We start from the raw sequence: 18,653 nt of genomic DNA, 5'->3' as shown, positions 1-18,653 counted from the left end.
CTATGAGTGAACAGCACATCCTCAGCCTTAAACTCAAACCTTATCATTCCTTTAGCATCTCCTTACATCATCTGGACCATTACTGGAAATATACAAAACACATGGAATTTTTAGACAAAATCCTCAATGGGAGCAGAGGACAAGTTACCCAGTGGGGAACCCTGGGTAACATTGATTGAATAATGTGGAGTATACATTATGGGGTCCATATGATGGTCTGACTATGAGTATACTCAAAGTCATCCTCTTTTGCAAGACTACTTTACTGGTTTGTGATACTTCTTCTTGTAACTATGCCAGAGTCTTAGAGAATTTGTTCAGAGTTCTGTTGGTATGTTGTGCCAGTGTGGTAACCTGACATTCCATAGAGATGATTGTTCTGCTAGGTGATACTGTAGTCAAGGAATATCACCTTGTAAGTACCACCTGGTCTTAATATTAGGTGATGCATTTGGGTCAATGACAGAAGGTAAGATACTGGGACCACTTTTGAAGAACAGTTTGTATGCAGTTCTACATTTAGACAGTCATAGTAGGCATCCAAGTCCACATGGACCAATTCAAAGAGATTGCAAGTATGAGTATGGCCAGGCACAAAATTCATAAGTCTAGTTCTCCTCTCCAGGGAGGGGTTATGAGCATTTGGGATAGTTTTGAAATCTTCCAAAAAGAGGTGTGCATGTAAACGGCTTGATTGCTCAAAATATAGGGACTGGTACCCATTGAGTAGTTTGTACACATGTTTTGTCAAATAACCTTGTTGAGGATGGGGTAGTGGGATAGATTGTGGAGGAGATCATACCTATAGGGCAGAAAGAACACTCCATCCCAAATCATTTAGGTGTTAGTGTGATTTGAGTGTAGTGGATCTGTGTAAGTTTGATGGTTAGGATAGAAACACTGGTTGTGTGATTGGCCAGAACTTTGATTTGGAATTTCATATCAACAGAGTCACCTTGGGGGAAAAAGATAGTGAGTAGAACCATCATGATGTCGCTTGGACACTGTGTATGGTTTGGATATATATCCTGATTAGAGGATATGTCAAACAGAGTGATATCAAAACTATTAAAGATATTTAAACATTTTAACAACTATTATGCAAATAATATAACAAATATTAGTAGGGCTATATGAACACTTTATCAATGAGGTTGCTGGAAGATTGAAGGACTGGACAGATCTGATACCTACCTGATCACTGTTCTGTCCTCAACATCAATAGAGAATCTGGTGTAGGTGTTCTAAAAATACATATTTAATGAATACTTGAATCACAGTACTTTGAGCATATTGCCTAGATGTACAAAACCCTGGATTTAGTTACAAAGTTACAAAGCTTTCAAGTTTATGTAACTTGATTTCTTTGGAATATGTCTCATGCCAAGGACACCAAGAGCTGTCACTAATTCAGGCACAAAATGCTCAGTTAACTTCATAACTTGTGCAAGGTTGAGACTGTATTAACTCCTGGTCAGAGTTTGAAGTTGCTGGTCCCATGCAAGACTTCCATCTCATAATCTATGTTCACTAGGACAACCAGCAAATAAATAGCTAAAATAGTGGTTTGTTAACTTTAAATATTTTCTAAATCATTATAACCACAAATGTTGTTTATGAAAGACTAAAATTTCATGAGACCATCCTGGAAATTTGTACTTTTCTCATCATTAGATATTTATATGCAAAGCACTGATCCAAGTAACAGCATTGCTTTCCATTGTTTTTCTATTATCATTATTGAAATCAGTGAAACTGCAAAATAACCAGGAAGAGTTAGATGTAGTCTCTTCTGTGGCCACTTTAACTTTGCAGAGTGTTCACATTATATATTGAGACAAAAATCATTCTGAATCTTAGCATAAAAAGGTAAGCAACTGTAAATGAATCCTTCACTCAAAATATCTTGAATGCCTCTTGTGAGTCATATACTGTGTCAGGGTTTCAGTTCATGGAGACCAAGCCTATCAGTCTACTGAAGAAGACAGGCAGGAGGCCAGATATTTCATATGGCTCATAATGCACTGCTGCAATTACCACACCAATTGTAATCAGTTTGGGAAATTTTCAGTGGAGCTAGAGCTCATATGATTTTTATAGGAGACAGTTTAGGAAACAGAAAGGAAAAAGAGCATTCTAGGTAACTGATGGAAATTAAACAAATGCTAAGTACAGAGAAGTGAAGGGGTATGGCCACTAAAGTGACAGAGATAGGACAAAGCTGAATTGGAAATCCATCTATGCCATGCTGAGTCATTTGAATTCTATTATTTAACCATATTAGAGTGGAGACCAGAGGTAGGTATGAATTCTATTCAGCAGGAAAATGACATCTTATTGGAGTCTGGAGCTGGAGGAAGGAATCTAACTGGATTTTTTAAAGTTGTTCAAAATAATTTATTACATTTAATATTCCAGTACAAATTCCACCACCATTACAACTTCCCACCACCATTATTTCAAATGTTTCCACTCCAACCCCCAAAACCTGCCCCCAAAGCAGGACCTCAATAATTTATTTTGTATTGTTTGGTATGAATAATCCACTAAAAATGATCCAAAAAGTTTCCTGACAAGAAAGTGTGTGAAGTTCGTTGTATTTCACACTAGAACCATTAAGTCCTTGTCTTGGTACATCATTTGGGTAAACTATGAGACGTTGCTCCAGGAATTCTAAAATTTTAAATACAGTGATACAGCTGAGATTAATTTAAGTTTTTAATTAACCTCAGATTATTATTTAAAATAATAAACTGGATGTAACTTTGGAGGTCCAGCGGCATCTCTGCAGCATGTTGCTCTCTCTTCCGAGAGATCTATTTCTGAATTTCTGACCATTAATAAGCTTATGTGGCACTAGAGACAATTCTTGGGCATGACTACCAGAAGCACAGGGAGATGGGGGAAGGTGGCTCATTCTGACTCCACGCGAGCCTGGAGAGTTCAGTCACAAGTCCCGCATACGTGGGTTTTTCAGGGGATTCATTTTCATGCATGGGGGGCGGGGGGCGGGAGTCTGTGAAGGTTAACTGTGAGCATGGTGGAGATTGGGTGCTGGAGGCTTGCGGCTGGGGTTCTTTTGGGGCACACCTGTCCTCCTCCTAGGTGCCCAAATGAAATCAGCCTGGTAAGGGGTGGAGAGAAATCTCTGCGTTGTGCTACTCTCTTCCGTGATTCATTTGTAAATCTCTGGATCATGGCCATTAATGCACTTAATGCCATTAATGGCATCCAGAGGCAGTTAATGGGCATGACTCTGGATTCTACTCTTATCTCAAGAACTTTAATTCACTTTGAGGATACTTTTGTGAAAAGTGTGAGGAATGATTCTAACTTCATTTTAAGTGTGATATCCAGTTTTCTCATCACCATTTGTTGAAGAGATTTTCTTTGCTCTACTTCATATATTTAGCTCCTCTGCCATAGATTAGCTGACCGTAAATCTGGGGGCTTAATTCAGAACTCTCAATTCTATTCCATTGGTGCAGTTTATCTTTAGGCTAGTACCATACAGTTTTGATTATTATAGATTTGTAGTATAGTTCAAACCTGGGACATGCAATGCCTTTTCCTAGGATTTTGGCTGTTCAGGGAGTTTTATGGTTCTACTTTGAGGAATTAAAATTTCCATACAAATTTTAGTAGGATCTGTTTTGTACTTTAACACAAATGTCTTACCTCTAGTCCATGACATTGCTTTTAATGCTGGAAAAGATTGAAAGAATCTAAAATAGTGCCTTGCACATGGTAGATGCAGAATGAATCAATAATATGGTGCTGTCATAAACCCTGGATAGTGCTGTAAATTTCAGAATTAACAGACCCCTGAAGTAGTCAGGGACCTAAGTCAAAAAAGACCATAGTTCAAATGGTAAAGAATATGCTAAGTTCAATCCCAGACATTATATGGTCCCCTGAGCACAGCCAGATATGACCCTAGTAGTTCTTTATAGGAACCATATGATCTCTGTGAAAATTAACAAATAGCTGTAAGAAATATTTCAAGACGAGTGCATCTGAGACTATAGGAATGGAAGGGAGAATGTTTGGTGAAAATGAAAATGTTGAAGCAATGTGAGAGTAAGTACTCTCAAATCTTTACCAGAAATGCATGAGTTTTGATGTTCATGTGAGTTCCTGCCTGGTCTCAGGAACACTCCAGGTGGGGAAGAAGGAAATTATTTTTGCTCCAAGTACAGAATCTTGAAATATTTCTTTTAATGTAGGAGTACTGCTATTTATTCAGCCACCGATTAAGCTGACTGAAGCTGGCATGGACTCCACATTATTTTTTTAAATTTTTTTTCATTGAATGTTTATAAGATAGACCATTATAAAGCTCTTCCTGGTTGGGTTTCACTCATAAAATGATCCAACACCCATCCCTCCACCAATGTACATTTCCTACTACCAATGTTCTCTGCTTCCCTCCCACCATCCCCAACACGCCTCACCTTCCCCCAGACTGCCTCCTGTATGGCAGGCACTTTTCACTTTCTCTCTGTCTCTTTTTCTCTGTGTCTCTGTCTCTGTCTTTCTCTCTCTCTCTCTCCTTTCTCTCTCTCTCCTTTTGTGCATCATAGTTTGAAATGCAGGTACTTAGAGGCCATTGTGTTTGTTCAGGGCTTCAGTATTTTTATCGGGAAAGAAAGGCTGGAGTAGCTTTTTTAACTGGGTGGCAGCTTTGTGGTGTGAACATGACTGCTGAGGCTTTCTGAAGTACAGGGAGATAGAGGGAGCTAGCCCATCCAGACCCCAAGGAAGCCCGGAGATTTCAAAATCACAAAATCAGCATACCCGAATTTTCAGCAGATTATATTTCATTGAGGTACATCATGAGATGGGATGGTAGAGTCTGACTGGGGGCATGGTGGTGATTTTGGATTGTGGGAGCAAATGACTGCTGAGAACTATGCTTGGGCAGGCACCAGGATGACCCACTACCCACTTTGATTTACCCCAGTCTGTTCAGCCTTGCACGGGTCTGAGATTAATTGCTGCTTTTGATCTCTTTTGAGATTTATTTATGAGTCTCTGAAGCAAGGCCAGTAGAAGAGCTTACATAATGGAGCTAGAGTTGGTTCCTGAGGGTCTGTCAGTGCTTCCAGGAGTATAGGGAAGTGGGAGGAAGGCAGCTGATCTCAACCCCAAGGAAGCCTGGAGATTTCAGTCACAAAATCTGCATACCCAAATTTTCAGCAGATTGCATCTCAATGAGGTCCGTCCTGAGACGGTGGAATCTGGCTGTGGGCGTGGCAGCGATTTTGGATTGTGAGAGCAAGTGGCTACTGGGGTCTGTGCTCAGGCGGGCACCAGGCTGACCCACCCCCTTCAATTTACCCTGGTCTGTTCAGTCTTGCCTGGGTCCAAGATTAACTGAGATTTTTTAAAATCTCTCTCGAGATTTATTTATGTGTCTTAAAGCAAAGCCAATAAATGAGCTTGTATAGCTGTGGGTGTGGCTCCCACATACCGAACTTTTAACCATTTAATTTCTTGGAAACTTGGCCCTGAGTTGATGGGGTCCAGTCAGAGGCACAGCCGCAGTTTTGGGGTGTCAGGAAGTCTGAAGTTTCCATCAGGCTGCTGATGCACTCATCCTGCAGGTACAGGTTGATCTACAGGCAGCACTGCACACCCCCCTTGAAATATTTTAGCCTAGCTAAAATTTTAGGCCAGATTATTGTCTTCAATTATAAAAATTGCTTAGATCTGATGTCTGGGTCTTGTTCAATTTCTTTTTCTTTTTCTCTCTCTTTTTTTTTTTTTTTTTTTGCTTTTTGGGTCACACCCGGCAATGCACAGGGGTTACTCCTGGCGGTGCTCAGGGGACCATATGGGATACTGGGAATTGAACCCGGGTCAGCCGCATGCAAGGCAAATGCCCTACCCGCTGTGCTATCTCTTCAGTCCCTCTTGTTAAATTTCTTGCCTTCGTGTTTTCTTTGCCTACTCCATGCACTGCATTATAATGACTCTCTCTACCTAATGCTATTGGGCTGATGACCCATTAGTAATCGTGGGTAAATTAGTTAAAAACTAGTAAAGGACTGGAAAACTGATGGGACAACTAGATTCCCCTGTCATCATAACTAAGTGCACCAAGTCCTGGGGGAATCCCTTTGAAAGCTTATCAAGTAAATTAATCTGACAACAATCTGTTATCAGCCACTTTCTCTTATCTGAAGACTCACATTTCTAACAAAAGTGCTATCATAGATAATAACAACTAAAAACCAAACGCATATCAGTTGTATTATGTCCTCATTAGGAAACTGGAAAACCAGAAGCTCTGGAGGGAAATGGAAAGCAGGAAAGTGTACAGACCTTGAAGTGGGAGGTGATTTGTGTGCGCCTTTGTGTTCAACAGACACATCCTGCATCCCTACATCCCTGGTCACCTTATTGTACTGTATATGCTTCTCTGTGGGAGCTGTTGTCCACCCAAGTTTCTGAAGCGGTTTTGAACTTATGTGGAAAGCACATGTGTTACAGCTAACTTTTGTGTCAACAAAAGTATGGTAGTCTAGCTAGAAGCATTCTTTGACATAATCAAGAAAACCTCTTAATGATTACAGGAAATTGGGAGGGGCATTGAATGGAAATTTCAGAAAAGTCTTAAGTGAGGAATGCCATTACCAGAATATGTGAATTCCCCAAGATTTCCTGCTCAAATGTCCTCAAACTTATCAACTTCTGTGGCCATCGTTTGATTACTAGCTGTTGGCATCTGTGAGGATGATTCTCTCTGGCCTCCAGGTCAGTTTAACCATCTCCTTGTCAGAAAGTTCGTGGAGATGGAAAGAGACTGACTCAGAGCGAAAGAAAACCAAAGCAGGTTACTGGGGGTGCTCTTGGGTGCACCAGAGAGGCCAGTGAAGTCACGCCCAACATGCATTTTGGGGTAATTTTATAGTGAAGTTAAGGAGGTCTGGGCTGGGGGAGGGATGCACAGTTAGATCTGTGTGGAGAAGGGTAGGCTGGCTACAGGGCCTACTGTTGTCAGATAGCAAGTTCCAGGAATTCAAACAGCCATAAGAAATTCCAGGGTAGTTTCACAAGCAGATGCTCACCAGTAATTTCAAGGTGTCCTACCCTGAGACCCCCCAGGCCAACACAGCAGAAAGTATGTTACTACTGTGGGTAAATAGGTCTTAATCCAAGTGGGAACTCCTGGAAATAACACAGAAGACTAGATTTATGGTTATCTTCCTTGAGGAGCAAGGTTTATTAACCCCAATAAACCTGCTTTGGTTTTCTTTTCCTCTGAGCAAGTCTCTTTCTGAAAGTAGATGGTTAAACTGACCTGACGGTCATAGAGAATCCTCAGAGGCCAACAGCTAGTAATCAAATTTAGGGACAGAAGTGATAGATAATATCAGGGATAAAACTCAGAGTCTCCTCCATAGATGTGAAAGATATACAAGCTTGTGTGATCTGGATCATTAATATGCCAAACCCTAGAAGTCATAGATTTTAAGATACTCACACATATTATTCTTTTGTTTTGTTTTGTTTTGTTTCTGGGCCACACCCAGAGGTGCTCAGAGATCAGTCCTGGTGTACTCAGGGACAAACGGGGTGTTGGGAATCAAATCTGCTTGATGCAAGGCAAAAATCATACCCACTGTACTATCGCTCTGATCCCTCCTTCTCTTTTTTATATTGCTTCTTTACTTGTTTTACTACCACCAAGGTTTTTGGTTTTCATCTTCTAAGTAAGAGTTTTCCATTTGATTCTTGTCTCAGGCTTCCTTTTCTGGGCAACTCAGGATAAGACAGTTGGACTAGCTGTATTTTCCTCCAAGTTGTAAAGGAGTCTTAAAATGATTCTGTAATCAGAGTGTGTTGTTGTGTATGTATGTGTGTGTCCATAAATAAAAGCTTCACAAATTTAAGGCATGCATTATACTGAGCAACATCCCTGGCCTTTAATCACCAATTTTAATTCTTGTTCAAGGCACACTTCCTCTAGAAGCTCTGATCTTTATAAGACATGTCCTCCTTTTCCACAGTTTTGGGAATCTATATAATCTTGTGTTATTTCCATCACTTATTTATGATTAGAAACATATTTGTGTATATTTTATCTTCAATTTAGATTATAAAGTTTCTGAGGACAAGTGTGTACTGGTTTTTTGTTGTTGTTGTTTGTTTTTGCTATTTTGGGTCACACCCAGCAGCGATGCTCAGGGGTTGCTCCTGATTCTGCACTCAGGAATTACTCCTGGCAGTGCTTGTGGGACTACATGGGATGCCAGGGATCCAACCCAGGTTGGCCAGTGCAAGGCAAATGCCCCTGTACTATTGCTCAGGCCCCTGTACTGTTCTTTATAAAATTCTTCACACACGTGTACATGACTCAGGTAAAACCTGAACTGAAATATTCCTTTGTTTACAGATAAGGGAAGAGATACACCTGTTCAAGACTAAGCAACTTGAATCTGTGGTCCAGTTGAGTTTTCTATGTAACAGCTCAGGCAAGTCTTAATCTAATTACTCGAGTCATTGTTTCTTGTGGTTTTGTTTTGTAACGGGGCCATGCTCAGCGATGCTCAACGGTTGTTACTCCTGGCTCTGCACTCAGAAATTTTTCCTGGTGGTGCTTGAGGGAACCATATGGGATGCCACCATATGACACAAGTTGACCATATGCAAGGCAAGTGCCTTATCTGCTGTACTATTGCTCCAGCCCTAGCAATAGCATTATTCACTTTTGATCTCCCCTTTCCTTTCTGTGAGGTTGGTTTCAACCAAGGCTGTACCCTCAGTTCTGACCTTAAATCTTGTGCAATGAGTTGTGAGTGCAGATGAGTTCTGATTGGGAACAATGGCGACAGACGAGGCTGCAGACTGAAACAACCAGCCACACCACAATCAGGTACTGTCCCCAGTCTAAGAATTTAATTAGAGAGCCACATCGGAAGCTGTTGCCATATTTTGGACAGCAGAAGGCTTGTGATCCACTGGGCGACTTTGGTGGTGAATGAGGCAGAAAGGTACGGTGGGGTCTGTACACTCCCCCAAAACTCTTAAGACTGGGGCTTGCAAGACAGATTGTCCTGGAAGGGGTTGCTTCCTCCCTAGGGCTGACTCTCCACTGGGTTTTTAACAGGTGCAGCCGGCGGCCAGCTGCCACGATCAGACTGCACGACCCCACGATCCAGGGTCGACTTCGGGGTTCTCTCGGATCCCGTTGTCCCGTTCTCCAGTTGCACTGTCCCTTCCGAGTTCTCCCTTGACGCTTCCGAAGGAGCCGACTCCAATGTGAGTGAAGGACACTCAGAAGTGTTTCCTAGACGCTCAGCTCACAGGCCCAGCCAGAGAGGGAGACACTGAGGACTCTGCACCGGAAACGGGTATGTCTTTCGGCCCGAGACACTCTAGGAAGTAGCCGCGAACCGCCTCTGTAGGATTAACCCTTTCACTCTCTCGACGGAACACACACACACACAACCACACACACACACACACACAACCCCGTTCCCCCCTGAGCGACCGCTGACAGTAATTGACACTCTCGGGCTGGCTCGAGGTGCGCGGTCCTATGACGGCCACCGCACCGAGACGACGAAGTGAGGCTGAAGGCGCTCGCAGGGGCAGTCGACGTCAAAGCGGACGATCGGGTGGACGGCTTCTCCAGAGACTGGGGCTCCCTCTGAATCGCCCCCAGGACTGTTTCCTAAGCGCCCCGAAGCGGGGCGTGCCACGGACTCCCAGAATGCATCGCACATGCCTCTAGGGTTTGCCCCGGCGATGAACTTCACCCTGACACTCTTGCTGTGCCTTCTGCGATCGTGCAAAAAACACACCCAACAACTCAGAGTAACGGGATCAAGAACTACAACTTCCGACTCGCATACCCGAGGTGGCGGCGCTGCTCAAACCGCGTCAGAGAGGAGGGGCCAGACCACGCCCTCCCGGCCAGTTCCGCTCCCCTGGAGAAGCGGCGAGCGGGAGGGCGGAGTCGGAGGCCTGAACCAAGATGGCGGCGACGAAGCCAGTCCCCACGGACTCGCTCTCATTTTGCCTCGCGCAGCTCACGGCGGCGGCCGGGGAGTGTCTGGTTGGGGCAAAGGACACGACTACCAACGAGACACCCTTGGGCCGTGCGCTCCTAGCCCTCCGCAAGCGCCACGTCAAGGCAACGGGGGGAATAGAACGCTTCCGGGCACGCGGCGGACTCCGCCCACTTCTCGCGCTGCTACGGCGAGCGGCCGCGGCGGGCCCCGCCCCGTTCCAGGCGGGCTCCGGCTCCGCCCCCTCGGTTGAATTAGAGGCTGCTGGTGGCCCCGCCCCTTCGTCGGGCCCCGCCCCTCCCGCGGCAGCTTCGTCGTCTCCATCGCGCCTGCGCAAGACGCTGGACTCGGCGCTCAGCATCCTAGCCAACTGCTGTACCGAAGGGGCGTGCAGGGCTGAAGTGCGCAGGCTCGGGGGTATTCTCTCTCTGGGTAAGTGCCCCTCCCGTTTTTCCTACAAGGATTGCGCTTGCACCATTTTTCTGGCTGGGTCTAGGCGGAATTTTGAGTTCGTTATGTGTTGTATAGCCTGGGAGAATTTATGAAGACACAGCGCGCAAGCTGTCACGCCCCCTGACATTATCGCTCTCTTTATACATGACTCTAGCCCTCCCCCCATCAGATCGTTTATTACAGCTATTACCTTGGAATTGGTTACTGCTCTCCCCGCCCCCGCCTCACATCTCCTGTGATGGAAGCAAAACTGTTGAAGATTATTCTTACCCTCCACTCGTAGCAGACCCCTGATGCCTACTGAGCCCCATGCAAGACCCTATATGATGAGCTGGAGATCCGAGGGTGTAGTCATTTGAAAAGTGAGCTCAGGGCTGCGGAGAGAATAGAGCGGGTTCTTATCTTGCACCCGGCAGAACCCGGTTCAGTGGATCCATGGGCACCGCATATAGTACTCCAGCAGCAGGACTGATTCCTGAGCAGAGCCTGAACACCGCTGGGTGTGACTTACACTACCCCCAAATAAAATTAAATAAAAGAGAAAGTAAGATTGTTTTTTAAAAAAAAGTGAGTTGAACTTCTGCAATTGCAAGACAGTCCCCCACCCCGGGGCTAGTATTCTTTGCAACCGCATAAATCTATAGTAGGGAGTGGGGAGAAAATGAAATGTAGAGTGCGTTTTTAGGAGTTATTAGAACTAGCACAGGGGCTGAAGAGTATAGTGGTAAGATGCGCCTTACACCTGACAAATCTAGGTTTGACCCCAGCACTTCCAGGAGTCATCCATGAGCACAGCCAGGTGTGCTCCCAAAACAGAAAGCGAAAAAACTGGCACAGTAAACAGATTCCTATTTAAGCAAGATAACAAACAACTTTTTTCAACAACTAAATTGGCGCCTCCTAGTGGCAACAATTTGAAACTATTTCACACATATGCCTTCCAACTACGAAATTATGTCAATTTTGATGAAATAGTAATTTTTAACATGAAACAGTATAATTTTTATTTGCTTTTTTTTTAAATTTGGGGCCACATTCTGCTATGCTCAGGGTTTACTCCAGCTCTGCACTCGGAGGGGGACCATATGGGAACCCCAGGACTAAACCTGGGATTCCTGCATGTTCAAATGCCCTGCCCACTCCATGGCTCCGGCACCCTTAGTTTGCTAAAGGCATCTGGACCATAATGTGTTTGAAGAGAGATCTTGCCCATTAATAAGTTCTCAATAAATTATAAGCTTAGTAATTACTGTTTAATTTCCATCATTCAGTCACTATTGTGCATTTTATTTTTTATTGTTGTTCTGTTTTGGGGGGATCAAACCCTGGTTTGCCGTGTGCAAGGCAAGCACTCTACCTGCTGTGCTTCCAGCTCTGGCCCTGCTATTATGAATTTTATTTTTTTATTTTACTTTTTGGGTCACACCCAACGATGCACAGGGGTTACCCCTGGCTCATACACTCAGAAGTTACTCCTGGCAGTGCTTGGGGGACCATATGGGATGCTGGGAATCTTGAACCTGGGTCAGCCGCGTGTCAGGCAAACACCTTACCCGCTGTGCTATCACTCCAGCCCTCTATTATGAATTTTAAATGCCTCGTGAATCTGTTCACTTCTCTCTGTTTTCCTGTCATGCACCTGGAGATTTGATACCCATGGTCTAGGCGCAACTGTTTCAAGCTATTGTCATTTTTCACCTGGCCTAGCCTATTGCCTCCCCCTACTTTCTTCTCCTTTGTTAACCTCTTGGCTGCCAGACCATATCATATCACTTCCATTCTTAAAACCCCCTGTGGCACCCTGTGCCCTCACTTGAATCAAGTCCAGATGCCTTGGCCTGGCATCCGAGGCCCTTCAGAAAGTAACAGCACTGACTTTGGCTCTTACCTCTGAGCGTGGGTCTCTGCTTCCAAGCCTGAAATGCCCTGCAACACCTTTCCAGCGGCCTTCCTGACCCAGCAAGTATTTCTAATGCCTTCTCTGGAGACATCCCTCGCTCTCTGAGACCATACTCTTACTCTTTGGGGATTTTGGACTGTACCAAAATCAGGGGGGACTGCTTCCAGCTTCGTGCACAAGAGTCACTCATGGCATTGCCCAGGCTACCATGTATCAAGGATTGAACCTGGGCTTCCTGCATGCAGAGCCTATACTTCAGACCTTTGGGCCGTCTCCTGCCTCCAGTGACCACATTGTTTTGAGGGATGGGGGCGTGGGGTGGATGGATGGATCTGTACTGACAGTTCAGGGCTCATTCCTGGATCAGTGCTCAGGGGACCATATAGGGTGCGAGGGATCGATCCCGGGTTGGCCCTGGGTACCGCTGTACTGTCACGTCAGCTCTGGGAGACCACATTCTCCAGGTGACTTCCGAGAGGAAATCTCTCAAGAGGCCAAACTTTCTTGCAGTGACTGTCCTTCAGTGTGTGAAGACAGATAGCATCCAGAATAGAACCGCCCGGGCTCTGGGAAACTTAGCCAAGGATTCCGAGAGCTGTGGGGACATCCACTCTGCAGGTGAGCAGGCGCTATGGGTGGAGTCGGTTTGGTGAGGGGGAGGGTTTCCGTGTCTCCCGGTTCACTTCCCGTTCTTCCCTTCCCTCCCCAGGTGCTGTTCCCCTGCTCGTTGAAAGCCTGACAGCCTGCCAGGACCCCGATTGCCTGCAGAGCGTGGTTCGCGCTCTCCGGAACTTGGCAGACTCCCCCCAGCACCGCCTGGCACTGGCGCAGCAGGGAGCCGTGCGCCCACTCGCTGAACTGCTGGCCGCTGCCCCCAACCCTGCCCTCACCTTGGCCCTAGTCCAGGCCCTCCTGGAACTGAGTCGAGGCTGCTCCCGGGCCTGTGCGGAACAGCTCAGCCTGGGTGGGGGGCTGGGCCCACTGGTCAGTCTAGCCTCCCACCCGAAAAGGGTCGTCCGCGAGACAGCCATCCTGGTCCTCGCCAATCTCTGCTCCCAGGGCCTGGTTCGGCCCGCCCTGGGCAATGCCGGCGGTGTGGAGGTGCTCCTAGGTGAACTTCGCCGACGCCGGGGCCCCAACGGGACGACGCCGGCCTCTCAGCAGCCGCTGGTGCGGGCCGTGTGCCTGCTGTGCCGAGAGGCCATTAACCGGGCCCGACTCCGGGATGCCGGGGGCTTAGAGCTGCTCATGGGCCTGCTGCGGGATGCTCGGGCCAGCTCCTGGCACCCTCGCGTGGTAGCTGCCCTCGTGGGCTTCCTCTATGATCCCACAGCCCTGGGTCGGCTCCAGGCCCTGGGACTTGTCCCGCTTCTGGCTGGGCAGCTGTGTGGTAAGCCTGGCGATGAGGAGGAAGAGGGAAGAGAAGCGGCTTCCTGGGATTTTCCTGAGGAGCGGACCCCCGAGCGGGCGGAGGCTGGAAGCTTCAGAAGCCTCAGGTGAGTCCCTCTCGCCTGGTGCTGGGCCATGAGGGGCCATGTCCACCCAGCTCCAGCCCTCCTGAAGCCACTCACCTACTGGCCTGTCTCTGTGAGACCGTTAGCAAGTTTGACTCCCGATTCCTAAATTCCGATCCCAGATGTGACCTGTTTTCAGTGCCCCTTGAACACCCCTTCTTCCCTAAGCCCACCTTTGACCTTGGCTTCACCTCAGCCCCTCTGAACTTTGTTAGTTTGGGGCCTGGGAACTTTGACTGGAAGGTCACGTGTACACCAGATAATGGTGGTAGGTTTTAAGTTCTTATTCTAGTATTACTACTTGCAAGTCGAGTCCTCACAGAACCGTTAATTAACTTCTCTGAATCTAAATCTGTGGTTTCTGTTTTTTTTGCTTTTTGGGTCATACCCAGCGATGCTCAGGGATTCCCCCTGGCTCTGCACTCAGGAATTACTCCTGGTGGTGCTGGGGAGACCATATAGGATGCCAGGGATCAAACCCGGGTTGGCCGCGTACAAGGCAAACGCCCTGCCCGCTGTACTATTGTTCCGGTCCCTGAATTTGGTTTCTTGTGATGAGACCAATGCACACATCCCCTAAGGAATGATAAAGATGCAGTGCTGGTACTTGGCACTTATGTTGCACCAAGTAGCACTGAGTCAGGATCAGTGTCCTGTGCATGCTGGCTCACTTGGACTGGGCTCCTCCCAGTGCCCGCGGTGCTCTAGCAGAGGGGTCTCCGAGCTTGTTCTCCGACATGGCAGGGAAGGACCGTCACAGGGCTTCTTCCATTGCTCCTCCCTGCCTACCGCTCTCCTCTCCTGTACGCCTCACCTGGACTAAGGTCACTGTCCAGGCCCCCGCTCAGGCTCCTTGCTTCCCCTTTCACCTCATCCATGAGTCTCACTTCACACATATACAGTATATAAGGTGATATACTGTAGCGATTCCCTTTAAGGAGTCTTCAAGGAGAGTTTGTATCTCTTTGGTAGGATACAAACTCTAGAAGGACAGGAACTTTGCTTTAGTTTGTTGCTTCTCCCCTGCACCTAAAACCAAGCTTGGCTCCTAGGCGTCAGTAATTGCTGGATGAATTGTGGTTCCCCTTTGCTCGCGCCCCCCCCCCCCCCAAAACTCTTCACGCCCTTCCCCCTCTCCCTGCCTCACTTCCTTTTGCAAGTCTCCTCTTTAACCCGCCTCTCACGCCTTCTGATTTCAGAGGCCCCTCTCCCCTGTCCACAGGTCATGGCTGATCTCCGAGGGCTATGCCGTCGGCCCAGGAGACATTTCTCCCGACTGGTCCCCTGAGCACTGCCCACCGCCCGAGCCGGCGGAGCCAACCAGCCCTATGCCTGGCCCAGCCCCGCTGAGGATGCCTCGGACACTGCGCACGCCGGACCACAGCCCTGCCACCTTCGAGGAGCCTTGGGGACATGAAGGGCCAGCGCTTTTGTTACTGTCACGCTTCTCCCAGGTTCCTGACCCCAGCGGGGCCTTGGTGACAGGCCCAGCCTTGTGTGGCCTGTTGGCCTATGTGACGGGCGCACCAGGCCCGCCCAGCCCGCGTGCTTTGCGCATCCTGACTCGCCTCACCTGCAACCCCGTCTGCCTCGAGGCCTTCGTGCGTAGCTACGGGGCAGCGCTGCTGCGGGCCTGGCTGGTGCTGGGCATCGCCCCGGATGACTGGCCAGCATCACAGGCCCGGCCCATGCATCGTAGCCAGCACCGGGAGCTGGGTATGTCTCCCCAGCTCGCCAGTCCTCCAGTCCCCTCTTAGGCCTTCCTTGAGCCAGAACCTTGCCTTCTCGCTCACGGGCTCTCGCTTCTCTTCGGGACCGGTCACCCAGCCCTTAGGCTGGGGATCCGAAGGGTCACCTTTATGCTCTACTGCCTTGTAAGCAGAATCCTGCCCCAGCCATCGCCCGAGACTGAGACCCAGAGAGCCTGATCCAAGTCTTGACTCTAGCAACTTGGAATGGTGCCTGCCAGCATTCCTTTACCTGCGCTGCACTTGGCTCTGATGGTCACAGTGATTTCCCCGCTGGACGCACGGACCGTGAGCCCAGGCTCAGACGTCAACGTCCTCCCAGAGCGCAGCAGGAAAGTCCTCCCTAGCCCTGTCAGAGGCTGCCTTCTCTGTGAGCCCTGAACGACAGACTGAGCCCCCTGAGGGGACTCTGCTCGTTTTCCGGCTCATCCACATTCCGTTCATGCCCTGGACCTCGGGTGCCTGGCATCCGGACTCATCTCTCCAGCGCTGTCTTCACCCCCCCACTCTTGGGCCTTGGTTCCTTACCCTGCGCTTCTGCCCTCCTTCCCTTCCGAGGCCTGGAAGCCAGCCTTTGCCCGTCCCACCCCAGTCTCAGACGCTGGCTCCCAGCCTGACCAGATCTCCCCGTCTCACAGGTGAGATGCTGCTCCAGAACCTGACCGTGCAGGCCGAGTCCCCCTACGGAACAGGCGCCCTCACGCACCTGCTGCTCTCCGGAAGCGCCGAGGACCGAGTGGCCTGTGCGCTCACCCTGCCCTTCATCTGTCGGTGAGGGGGCTGGAGGTGCCCGGCGCAGGACTGGGGGGCAAGGTGACTCTTTCCCAGCCTCATCCTTTCCTACCCTCTGAACGATCCCCTTCTTTCTCAAAGGAAGCCCTCTCTTTGGCGACGGCTACTTTTGGACCAAGGCGGCCTCCGTGTCCTCCTGGCGGCCCTGACTCGACCAGCGCCACACCCGCTCTTCTTCGTTTTTGTTGCAGATTCCCTTTCCTGCCTTCAGGGCCTTTTGGCTCCCACTGTGAGCCCAGCCATCCCCCCTGCCGTCCCCATGGATCAAGACCCCCCCTCCCCTTGTCTCTATGAACCTCTGCTGGGCCCAGCCCCCAGCCCTGCCCCCGACCTGCACTTCCTGCTGGACTCTGGCCTGCGGCTCCCTGCTCAGCGAGCTGCCGCGGCCACGGCCTCCCCTTTCTTCCGGGCCCTGCTGGCCGGAAGCTTTGCGGAAGCCCAGATGGACCTGGTGCCCCTTCGCGGCCTGTCACCAAGTGCAGCCTGGCCCATCCTGCACCACTTGCACGGCTGCCGGGGCTGCGGGGTTGCCCTGGGTCCCATTCCCCCTCTGGGCCAGCCCCTGCTGGGCTCAGAAGCCGAGGAGGCACTTGAGGCCGCTGGGCGTTTCCTGCTACCTGGGCTGGAGGAGGAGCTAGAAGAGGCTGTGAGCCACATCCACCTGGGACCCCAGGGGAGCCCAGAGTCTGTGGGTGAGGTATTTCGCCTGGGCCGCCCCCGGCTGACTGCCCACTGTGCCCGTTGGGCCCTGGAGTCTGGGCATTGCCTGCGCAAGCGGGCCCTAGCCCTTGTGGGGCTTGTGGAGGCTGCAGGCAAGGAGTCAGAACCCCTGACAGAGACTTTCCTGGCTGTAATAACGGGGGTTGAATTGAACGGCAAGGGGCCCGGCCTAGACTGTTGATGTCCCCCGGGAGGGGACCCAAGGATGAATTGGCTCTGAAGGAAGCATGGAATGGCATGAGGAGTCTGAGCAGGATGAGTGGCCATCATGGACCAAGGAGGAGCAGCTGGCCCCCAGGACAGTGGTCAGAAAACCGAGGAGTGAGAAGCCACGATCAGCGTTTGAGCACGGGGCCCACGAGGTGGCGTTCTGCCCCGCACCCATGTGTCTGGCACAGCATGGTCTGGCCTTCTGGAATTGGCATTAAAATTTTGGAATTGGATACCCCACTTATGTGTTGTCTCTATTTTCTATTGGGAAACCCCTCCCCTTGTCCCCTCCTCCCACCCCCAGCCACACATCAACCAAGATGCCTCCCAGGTGTCTGTCTCAATACAGACCACTCTTGGCATGTAGGACTTTGCATGTAGAACCCCTGCAGGGGTTCCTGGCTCCCAGGGGGAGTGTGGAGCTCCTAGATCTTCTATGTCTGTTTGGGGCCGAGAGGAAATCTGCTCTCTACTCACCTGGGCACCCTGAGGTCCCAGTTGGAGAGGCTTGTGCTAAGGGGCTTCTGTGATGGGGCATGGGGAGGGGGTGGGGGAGGGTATATGTCTGAGGTCTTGGCATTACTGTTTTCAGAGTGTCTATCCATTTGCAGTCTTGTCTTGGGCCAAATATTCTCATTTGTCTAAGGGAAGACTTATTTTGTTCCTGAGTCTCTGGACCCTGTCTTAGTCTTCCCCAGAGGAAACCAAAGCTCTGGACTGCCTCTCAAGAGCAGGAGGACTTTTGTTGCCTTAGTTTCCCAGCAGGGTCACCAAGGCCCGGCCTCCGGATCCTTATTGTTTAGGCAGCTGCCCAGCCAGAGGACAGGGCCTGGACAGGGCCTACTAGTAAGCTTCTGGGAGCTAAGGTTATCATTTGCTCGCAGTACACCTCTGAGCATTTGTTCAGGTCTTTCTCTACAAGCATTCAGAGAACTTTTAAAAAATTCTGACCAGAGCTGGAGCAATAGCACAGTGAGCAGGGCGCTTGCCTTGTACCAGTTAGTCCAGGTTTGATCCCTGGCACTTCATATGGTCCTCAAGCCTGCCAGGAGTTATCCCTGAACATCACCAGGTTGGCCCCCAAACCAAAATAAAAATTCTGATCAAACTGAGCTGAGGGGAGGATGCTCTGGGGATCAGTAATTGTTAAAGTTTTCCAGGTTGTTAATTAGCTTGATGCCCGCAGTCCAGTGCTCATAGCAAATCCCTCTGTAGTAGCAGCATCCTTCCTGTGTCCATCCGTGTCTCCGGAAAATGTCCTTTCCACCTTGGTCTCTCAGGGTCTCACTCAGTCCTG

The 18,653-nt window shown here is 49.2% G+C and overlaps 1 protein-coding gene across 1 annotated transcript; it reads left to right on the top strand.

Moving 5' to 3' along the window:
- Positions 1–9,809: 9,809 nt before the first annotated feature.
- ARMC5 (armadillo repeat containing 5) lies at positions 9,810–17,596 on the top strand. Its single transcript, XM_056137717.1, has 6 exons — positions 9,810–10,451; positions 12,883–12,990; positions 13,082–13,868; positions 15,109–15,602; positions 16,273–16,405; positions 16,508–17,596. Exons 1-6 carry the CDS (start codon positions 9,986–9,988, stop codon positions 17,325–17,327), a joined length of 2,808 nt encoding a protein of 935 aa, XP_055993692.1. The 5' UTR covers positions 9,810–9,985; the 3' UTR covers positions 17,328–17,596.
- The last annotated feature ends 1,057 nt before the right edge of the window (positions 17,597–18,653 follow it).

This window comes from Sorex fumeus, unplaced genomic scaffold (assembly GCF_029834395.1).
Source record: "Sorex fumeus unplaced genomic scaffold, SorFum_2.1 ptg000126l, whole genome shotgun sequence".
In the NCBI taxonomy this organism is placed as follows: Eukaryota; Metazoa; Chordata; class Mammalia; order Eulipotyphla; family Soricidae; genus Sorex; species Sorex fumeus.
The sequence above is the reverse complement of the archived record's forward strand: the minus strand, read 5'-3'. Positions and strand labels throughout refer to the sequence as shown.

Coding starts and splice junctions, on each gene's coding strand:
- ARMC5 (XM_056137717.1), top strand. CDS start 9,986: ATGGCGGCGACGAAGCCAGTCCCCACGGACTCGCTCTCATTTTGCCTC. Junction 12,991..13,081: donor TGGGGACATCCACTCTGCAG/GTGAGCAGGCGC, acceptor TTCCCTCCCCAG/GTGCTGTTCCCCTGCTCGTT. Junction 16,406..16,507: donor ACCCTGCCCTTCATCTGTCG/GTGAGGGGGCTG, acceptor TCTTTCTCAAAG/GAAGCCCTCTCTTTGGCGAC.